This window comes from Rhagoletis pomonella, unplaced genomic scaffold (genome assembly GCF_013731165.1).
Source record: "Rhagoletis pomonella isolate Grant_MI unplaced genomic scaffold, Rhpom_1.0 Rhpom_scaffold_00015, whole genome shotgun sequence".
Taxonomy (NCBI): Eukaryota; Metazoa; Arthropoda; class Insecta; order Diptera; family Tephritidae; genus Rhagoletis; species Rhagoletis pomonella.
Genome location: NW_023458569.1, coordinates 3,622,736 through 3,632,635, shown reverse-complemented (window position 1 = coordinate 3,632,635; position 9,900 = coordinate 3,622,736). Strand labels below are relative to the sequence as shown.

Here is a 9,900-nt window from a genome sequence, read left to right as displayed (position 1 = left end):
ATTATTTACGATATTTTTACTGCGAGAATCATTATTGAGAAGATCAATGTTAAAATCTCCACATATGATAACGTGATCATACTCGACAGAAAATTCAGATAATTTCTGAAATAAGCTCGTTAGATCATTTGACCTATTAGGGTGTTAAAGACAAGCCACAAAACACTTTGTTGGAGTGTCACCTATTTCAATAAAAATACTTTCAATCTCACTTGAATCATCAGAACGATAAATAACTTTAGGTTTTAAAACTTCTTTGCAATAAACAGCAACACCACCACCACGAATATTACCTTTTCTGTCATTTCGTAATAATACATAGTTACCCAATGAGTATGAATGATCATCAACGTGGGATCTGAACCAAGTTTCGGTAACGCAAATTAAATCAACATTTTGATCAGCAAATACATAATTAAGATAGTCTAATTTTTCAACCGTAAGACTACGGGTGTTTAGATGGCACATATTAAACGCTTTATGTTTTTCACAAATTTGCCTTAAAATACACCTCACATGCCCACTGTCAGCACCATCTTTAGTTAGTTTATCCAAAGGCAAAGCAAACAAGCAAGATGTTTTCAACAAAGTAGTAAGGGAAGAGAGAGAAAGAGAGTAAAATAATATAGAGTAAAATAATATAGAGTAAAATAATATAGAGTCAAATAATATAGATAAATAAGGTCAGTACAATAACAATATAAAATGAAAAAGAGCTAAGAATAAATAATGTGTAAAGCATCGCTTTGCATGGCTTAACATAACTCTGTAACATTGCTTGTTTAGTTGTTTACTGCAATTCGGTCAGCGCTCTCTTTGTCACTAATTTTTACAGCTTCACCTTGTTGACAAGTACGCACATACACATCTCCACGTATTGAGAAAACCGTAGCTAGTCGCTTCTGTTTTTTTAATTGCAGTGCATGCATGTAAGACCTCGCGATTGTTCTTTGTTAGGCATTCATGTACAAATACCTTGCCATCTAAATTATGCCCAATTTCACGGAGAGCTATAGGTCTTTTGTTGGTTTTACAAAAGTTTGCAATTGCTCTTAGAAGCAAAGAGCGGTCATTAGGTGAGTTGAGCTTCACAATAATAGGTGAGCTACTATTTGTGCTCTTTCGAATGCGAAAGACAGTGCGTATTGACGGCACGTTCAACTGGACCGTTCGACATACTTTAGCGAAGACTTCGCCTAAATTTTCATTTGGCGTATGGGGAATTCCACTGACTATTAAATCAGACAGCACGGCATTATTTTGGCATTCGTGCAATTGCATCTTTAACGCATTTAGATCTGTACGAAGATGCCGGCACTCGCTTTCAGCTAACTCAACCCTGTCTTCAATTATTTTGTAATTCTGCTTTAAATTTGTGATATCTGCCGCCAACTCACCAAACCTCTGCAGAACCCGCTGCTCTGACTCTCTTAAGCGCTCCGTTAACTGCTCCACAATGCTCTCCTTCCAGATCAGCATTTTTGTTTCTAAACGCGAAATCTCACTTGAAACTGCTGGTGGGCTCTCAATATTAGCAGCCTTAGAAAAGGTTGGAGTGAGATGTAGAGAAGAAGAAGAAGAAATTGTTTGCCGTGTTGTTTTTGTTCTCGTTCCCATGTTAATGTTAGACGCAAAATAGTTTTAATTTTATGCAAAATAGATACAAGATCAGCACAACTTTTAAACAGATTTTGTATACATGGGTTGCAGACTATTTTTACAAAGAACTCCCACGAAGTTCAATAATTAAAGTGACGGTTATATGTATATAAACTTTATTTTATTGCAGCGAAACCGAGTGTGTGTCTACTCACTACGCATACTTTTCTGCGAATGAATTGAAGTCAATCCAAAAACAATAATAAAACCAGCAGACAAAAATGTAATTAAGGCATATGTAACAGTTTTGCACTTATATATTTTTACTAACTTTTTGTCACGAAAAAAAAGAGTTGTTAACACAATGTTCAGTATACTTTTGCTTTTTTTAGTTCCTGGATGCAATTTGGCATACCTTATTTGTATCTCTGAAAAAAATTGCGGGGGTATAGCCTCCCATATATCCTTGGTTTGCTTTCATAGCTCATGTACTCCATTGGACGGACTTGCATTCTTAGTAAGCTGCGCTTTTAGTTGATTTCGCAAATTTTCGACGAGATTCATATCCGCGGATTGTGGAGGTTATTTCAAAATAGCAAATTTTTGCTTTTGCATCCAGTCTCTGCGAACATATGCAGTATGTTTTGGGTGATTCTTGAGCAGAAACTCTCATTTTTCGACTACATCTTGCAAATTTGGTTGAAATATGAACAGATACTGTTCCTTACGCATAATGCGTACTAACGGACCAACAATATTTTTGAAATACAACCCCAAACTAATATTAACCGCCCACTGTGATTCACAGTTTGCCTTACATGATGCGCTTAGGCTTAATTTGTGCCTTTGATCCAATACCATGCCCGGCCATCTGATTGAAAGCGATTAATTTAGTCTTGTCAGACCAACTAACCTTCAATTAAATCTTAAAAATTTGTTTTTTTATTGCATTCTGTAAGGCCTAACATATCACAATAGGCAACGGTCGTGCGATTCGGCAAAATGCTACCACTCTCGCATATGTATTTTGATCAAAATGGGGTTTTCTTCTTTTATTATGCCTTTGCGTTCAATTTGACAATTCTTCGCCTCGCTGTCTACTGAGTTGCATTCAATTTTAATACCTTAAGCGCTTCTGTAATAGTGGCTGCAGCGCTACTTGCTACTAAATTCACAAGATATCGGACCATAATATTTTTTGACAGACTTCCTTAGTCCTTGGGAACACTTTAGGCCATATTTTTTTCCCAGTCTAAACATTTCCAAGTAGCAAATTCCAAAATTTTTTGCCACTTTTCCTACGGTCCCGCGTTTCCGCAGCAAATCTATTATTTACATATGTTTCCTGATTAACCATATTATTTACTGGTAATCACTTCTTGAATAAATTACAATACAGAAAAAAGTCATCTGACTTCCAACCTAAGAAAAAGAAAACTGTAAAATGAAAAAATTGAGAGTGAGTGCAAAACTGTAACATTTGCCTCAATTTACATTTTTGCCTGCTGGTTTTATTATTGTTGTTGGATTGACTTCAAATCTTTATGAGAGAGGGAGTAGAGGTGTAGGAATAAGAATATACAACAAAAGTATAAAAGTCGTTAGAACTTGGAAAGATAGCGGTGGCTGAAATAAAAAGTGTTACATCATGTTACAGTTTTGCTCGTCACTGTATGTGCATGTATAAGCAAACGCAATTTTAAAACGCGAAAAAATTAACTGTTTAAACTTGTATTTTTATTATGTAGCTAACACCCACACTCAAAAAAAAAAATAAAAATAAACAATGCTCATAGATCGAAATTTGTTTGAAAATCTTACTTCATAAAGCTCTTTAAATATATTTTATAAATGAGGCCATTAGAGTTTTGGGAGAGAGTTAGAACACAAAAATACCTTTAAAGGCTGATTCACATACAACTTTCTTCGCTTTGCTTGATAGTCTTTGCTTTGACATATAAGATCGATGTAGGCATGTAGGCAGCAGTGACAACAAACACAACACAAATCGGAGGAAAAGCTCGGCCAAACATATTGTGTAGGCGCCAGTCTATTATTATTAGTATAATTATTATTATTATTATTAGAATTATTATTATTACTATATTCAACAAGGCGGAAGTCATTTCGACAGTGCTCGATTTTTTAAGTGTCAAACATACAAGAAAGTATTTCAAATCCATGACTCAATAATAAACGGTTTGCTCAAAAAACAGTTTTCTCGCTTCCTCTTGACAAAATCGGCTACCTTAGCAAGGCACTGTGTGGGTTCGTGTGTGTGTGCAAAGCTTTTGTAAGGGAGCTAAGGGAGTGTCAAAACTCTAATGTCACTAATGAGCAAACCTTTAAGGCGCTGGCCCAATGCAGGCTTGCTTTGCTCGCTTTGCTAACTTTAATTTGCTTTGATTTACTTGGAAAACTTGTTTGGCCGAATGGCGGCTTGAAACGCTGTCAAAGTAACCAGCTGTCTGGTTGAAAAGTCAATAGTTGTGTGTTTCGTATTCTCCAGCAAAAAATATCCAGTAACTTGCCAGTAACCAAATTTCGGAGAGTAAGCCAATATTTACTCCCAATGAGTGAAATATGCAAGAAAGTACGAAAACGCGAAACCAGCAAGAAGTTTTATGAACAGCTGATTAATTTGTTATTTTCCGATGCGATTTTCTTAGAAAACTAATATTTTCCATCTTATTATATATTTAAATAGGTTTATTTTGTCAATTGCAACTCTAAAAGCACCACAAACAATTATTTTGTTAATGTGAATTACTTTAAGCATCACGCCATCAGCTGTTTTTCTTACTAGCAAATAGTTGCTAGTAAAAATTTATCCAGTAAAAATCCAGTAAAACTTGCAAGTTTAGCTATCATTTTTGCTCTCTCAATTTCCCCTCTTTTGCTAGTTTCTTGCAAGTTTTTGCTTACGAAAACGGCATCCAGTAAAAAACCAGTAAAATTAGTAAATTAGATTTACTGGATAGTGCGTACGCGAACAGGGCTAATGTCTGTTCCCTTAACATTAATTATTGTTTTCCTATAAAACTCTAGAAGATTTATCAAAAACTTTCAGATTTATTTTTAAATGAATCCGAAATAATGCTTGTATTTAAAAGAACTGGTAGTAATGACACATACATATTTATATCTACAGTTACTAAAAAAACTATAACTTAAAAAAGCGATTTACTTGAAGAAAAGAGCTATAAGAAGTTTTTTCCTCTCGTGTAAAATTTGTAAAAGTGAGCTTTGCAATTTTTTATTATAATATAACGATATGTTAAATTTGATTTCGAATTGCTTTTTTTTAAATTAAGCAAGCAAATTTTTGTTTGAATTTATGTATTTTGAACAGGAACATGCCTATTTGTCAAAAGCCTACAAAACGCTTTCAAATAAAACATTTGTCAATTTAAAACTTTGAGGCGCTTAAAGCAAGTGAAGAAAAGCTGCCAATTGGCCAGCCTTTATACATTTTTGTATGTTCCAAATAATTTTTGACACTTCTCGGAGCGAAGCAAGCCTGCATTGGGCCAGTACCTTTAATTATTGAATTATGTTTCAAATCGTATTCCAAAATTTTTTTTTTTTGTATTGTCTGACACTATAGTCAGCTACAAAGAGAGCTTTATTTTATTGGGCCGTTTGGTATGAAATTTTAAGAAAAGCAATTATTAGTTTTTATTCATGCGGCCCATTGTCACTTCTACCTTGTTGAATATATCTTGATTTTAATCAAGGTATATTCAACCAAAACATGTCATCGGGCAGGTTCTGCTATTCACTTCCAAGTAAATTTCAACTCCATTCAATTTGAATTCGAAGAGGCTTTGATTGAAATTCACTCGGAAGTGAATTGCAGAACTTGTTCGTATGACTAGAATGTCAGTCATAGAAAAACAAATTTCAAATTGTATTGAAAAATGTTATCTGGAAAGGTACAGTAACAGAAGAAGTAAATGTACATTCAAATACAATCTTATAAAACTTACTCATTTTGCACGATATGTAGTTTATGATCAGGTATAGGTAGAGCCGATGCGCCCTCCAGTAAAATCGGACCCAATGAACTACAGCCAACCTCTACCCAATTTTCAAAGAACTCAGTGTCGACGGCGCGTTTAGTCTCTGAAAAACTATCACGCAGTTTTCTATTACTTTCTTCACGTGAATCACGTCGCTGAGAAAATGAATTCGAGCTACGTTTCGGCTTGCAAATGTGCTGTTGTGACTGCTTATGCTCAGATTTTATTGAATCTTGTTCGGAACGACGCATTTTGCCCGAACGGTTACTGCCAGTAGTGTTAGTATTGTAAGAGTTTGTTAGATTTGAGTATGAACTGCCATTATTCATAAAAACACGCAGCAATATTGATGGCAGCAATCCTGAGATTCCAGACTTAACACGTTGCCCATGCAAATTACAGTTGGCCAGGCGGATGGGAGACACCTAATATTATAATAATGAAACAGTGTATTTGCGATACATACATACATATGTACAGCGTATCAAATAATAACTGTCGCATCTAATTTTTTGAATAACAGGGTTATTCCCCTTATTTCGCCTGATTGGGATCAACTTGTCAAATAACGTTAAATTACAGGCATCTAATCCTAATTTATTTCTCATGCAAATATAGGTTGGAGTATTTTTTATGAAGTGTGAAGTAAAGTGTTTTGGGATATAATATTACTTTTCATTTTGTGAATTTGGTGCAAGGTCTAATAAAACAATTGCATGTACTATTTAAAAAAAAAAACAGTTATAAAGTTATACCTTGGGTTTGTTAATGTAATATATACATACATATAAATACTTATTTCTTGCTTCCAATGTTGGTAAAATAAAGGATGTAATTAAGTAACTTAACAACTTATTCAGAATTTTTATTGAAATAATTTAAATTGCAAATTCAATTTTGCACTTTCCTTTTGCGAATCTTTCTATTATCCTTTCATGTCAATTTCAATGTCGAAGTGTACGTGTAAAAGTGCTAGACCTATTTAGACCTATCAGTCTTTCTTCATTCATGGTACTACGCAACCATGTTTTTAGCCGGCGAAGGGTTGAAAAACTTCTTTCGGAAGTAGCGTTACTAGCTGGAAGTGTGACCAGAATGCGGGGAAGTTTGTTAATCAATGGAAAAGCATATTTGTCGCATTAACCAAGAACTTCTGCTGCTGATTTTGGGAATGGCTTTTCGCTTTCCTTATTTGTCCATCGTTCCAACCACACTTTATACTCTCCTTCCAAATTGATACCGTCTTTTTCTTAGGCCGTGGTTATGCCACCAATTTTAATTGGCAATCAAAACAGAAAAATTTCGATGATAGGTGAGAAGTGGTTACGCTCTGTTTGCTGATTGGCGAGCACAGGGTTGCTTCTTAAGAAATGCCTTTTTCCATTTCATACAATTTCGCACACAATGGCAGCACTGAAGTAAAAATGCAACTAAAAACGCATCAAAATTGAAGTCGGAAAATGAAAAATGGAAGAACAACTTAATATTTTTTCTTTCTTTAATATTTAATTTTTATAATATTTTTTTTTAATATCTACTTTATAATAATAATAATAAAATATTTTTTACTATTCTAATATTTAATACTAATACTTTTTCGCAAAATAGCGTATTGCCACCCTGAAAAATTGGCGTGCTGGCTGTTCCGTTCACCCAGCAAATCGTGCAGGCTGTTCGATTTCGAAAATTCTCTCACTCCGTGCTGTGCATAACAACAATTGCACGGTGATTGCCAATCGAAATTGGTGGCGTAACCATGGCCTTAGAAAAGTTCGTATCGTTTTCCAAGCGATTTTACACGTTCGATAGCATTATTTTTTCCGTCAGGCGTATTATATTCCCCAATTTTAGATGGAAGTAATAAGTTCAAATCAAAAATGTTTAATGACTCTTTCGGCAATCTCTCTCGGAGATCGAGCAAAATATTGTCCAATAGCGGTATAAATATTGCCTTTCGATAATAATTTTCAGCGTTAGACGCACGATAATTAGCCCGAAAATTTTGTCTATTCGCTCTCCGAGGAAGGACAATGTCAAAATCCAATTCCTTAGCGATATCGGTAACTTTTGAAAATATATCAGAAAAATGTGTGTCAGCATTTTCTCTATAATTTCGAAGAATATTCACAGGGCCATTGACTGCTTCGCAAGCACGATTCAAGTCAAGCGAGGGCGCATGGAGAAGTAAACTTTTAATTTTTAATTTAATAACTTAACTTTTTAATTTTTATTATATTATTCAAGTCATTAATATTTTTATGCACAAACAAATTTCTGGTTACACAGTAGAAAGTGAAATTTCCTACATACGTGCACCGCGGAAATAGACAAATAGTAGTATCAGCAAGTTCGATTTGACATACATACATACATTCATAGAGCCCAATTCTAAATACTCCCAAGGGAGTTTGTTCTCCGGGAATTTGTTTCTCCCGAGAAAGAAATCCTACAATAATAAACTCCCAGGAAGTAGCATTTTCCCCGAAAATTTGGAAGGAGAAAATCAGACTTCGCAAGAGCTGTTTGATACTCAACTCCGCCACTTAATATAAAAAATCCGCAGGGAATTTTTATTCAGGATAGGAGGAAAAGGAGAAGAGAGAAAAATTCCAGGGAGTTCCTGTTCAGAATCCGATAGTATCTACATACCCATTGTTTTAATTTTTCACGTTGACGAAGAGTTTTACACGATTTTTTATTCTATAAATAATCTTGTGCAAGCCTAAAATATGGTTACGATTGAAGATTAAAATAAAAAAAAACTTAAAAAATGTTTTTTTTTTCAAATGTTTCGTTTGAGGTAATATATTTCATCCGAAATTTTGCTTTTATCGATTCGATGCATTGTAGAATAACAATATGGGTATCAATTAAAAGCAAAAATTCTGTAGAATAGAAAAAAAAATTATTTTTGGGTGCACCAGGACGAATAAGTATTGAAAATGGCCTTTTAAAACTTTATCCTTAAATATCCTTGGAAGTTTCCAATATTTATTTTTGAAAAAAATATATGTCAAGGACTAATATGTTAACTACCTCTTCCTCGAATTTCGTCCTTCTAACTTTATTAGTTTTAGATAAAAAAAATTTACACTTCTCTTTATAAGTAATTGATAGTTACAATATACATAAATGAAGATACTGGAATCGTTATTTTGGAACCATGTATACGCTCTAAAAGAACAAACTGACCGTATGATATATTACAGTATCGGTCATATCTAAAGCACTGATATTATGTGCCACTTATGTATGTTTATTTATTTATTTTTAATAATTTTAAATTAAAATATAGTTCATTCTCAGACAAACCCCATATAAACCCAAGTTTAACAATTTGTAGAAAAAACAAAAAAGGGCAACAAATTTTAAATAAGAACAAAAGGCGGTCTACGACTGTATTTTTAGATTTTTGTTATTTAAATATAACAATAAAAAATAAGATTTTACCACAGATTCTATTTCGAACTTCGAAGGCCAATATCGCGATTTCGGGGGCTAACTTCGAAAAACGGAGAAATCACTTTTTTACCTATGACTCAATCTCTTAAAAAAATTGGTTTGGTCTAATACCCAGCGGAGTGCTGTACAGTGTAATGATTCTAATATCTTCATTTATGTATATTGTAACTATCAATATCTTATAAAGATAAGTGTAAATATATATATAGTTTATATCTAAAACTAATAAAGGTAGAAGGGCCAAATTCGAGGTAGTGGTAGTTTACATATTAGTCCTTGACATATATTTTTTTTTTTTCAAAAATAAATGTTGGAGATTTCCAAGGATACTCAAGGATAAAGTTTTAAAATGAAATTTTCAACATGGTGCAACAAAAAATTAAATTTAAATTCTACAGAGTTTTTCCTTTTAACTGATACCCATATTGTTGCTCTACAATGCACCAAATCTTTAGAAATCAGTTTTTTATTCAATCATATCCTGGAAATTTCAAAGTCCTTTAAAAAAAACTCCTAATGTCAGAGAGAAAAATTAAAAACGCACACAGAGAAAAATATGACACATATAAACAAGAGGATTGTCTTTATGAAACGTTTCTGGGCTAAGGGGTAAAATAGACGAAAAAAACGAAGAAAATTCCATAGAGACAATGAATTGAAGGTTGTATTTTTCCATGTTTTCTCAACAGATGCTGTAGCCTAACGGGTGCGACTACGACTGCCGACTTTTTGGACGTGGGTTCAAATCCTGTGGAACGAACCTAGTTTCTTATTTTTTATTTTTTTTTTATTTTTTTATTTTTTATTTTATTTTTTT

General features: G+C 33.6%; 1 protein-coding gene across 7 annotated transcripts in view; it reads right to left on the bottom strand.

Moving 5' to 3' along the window:
* Positions 1-9,900, bottom strand: part of LOC118749382 (transmembrane protein KIAA1109 homolog) — a 556,935-nt gene that overhangs the window by 443,620 nt on the left and 103,415 nt on the right. For all 7 annotated transcript variants that reach the window (XM_036484182.1, XM_036484183.1, XM_036484184.1 and 4 more), the window contains exon 4: positions 5,589-6,046. In XM_036484182.1, the coding sequence (XP_036340075.1) occupies positions 5,589-6,046 (458 nt within the window). The remainder of the gene's footprint in view (positions 1-5,588; positions 6,047-9,900) is intronic.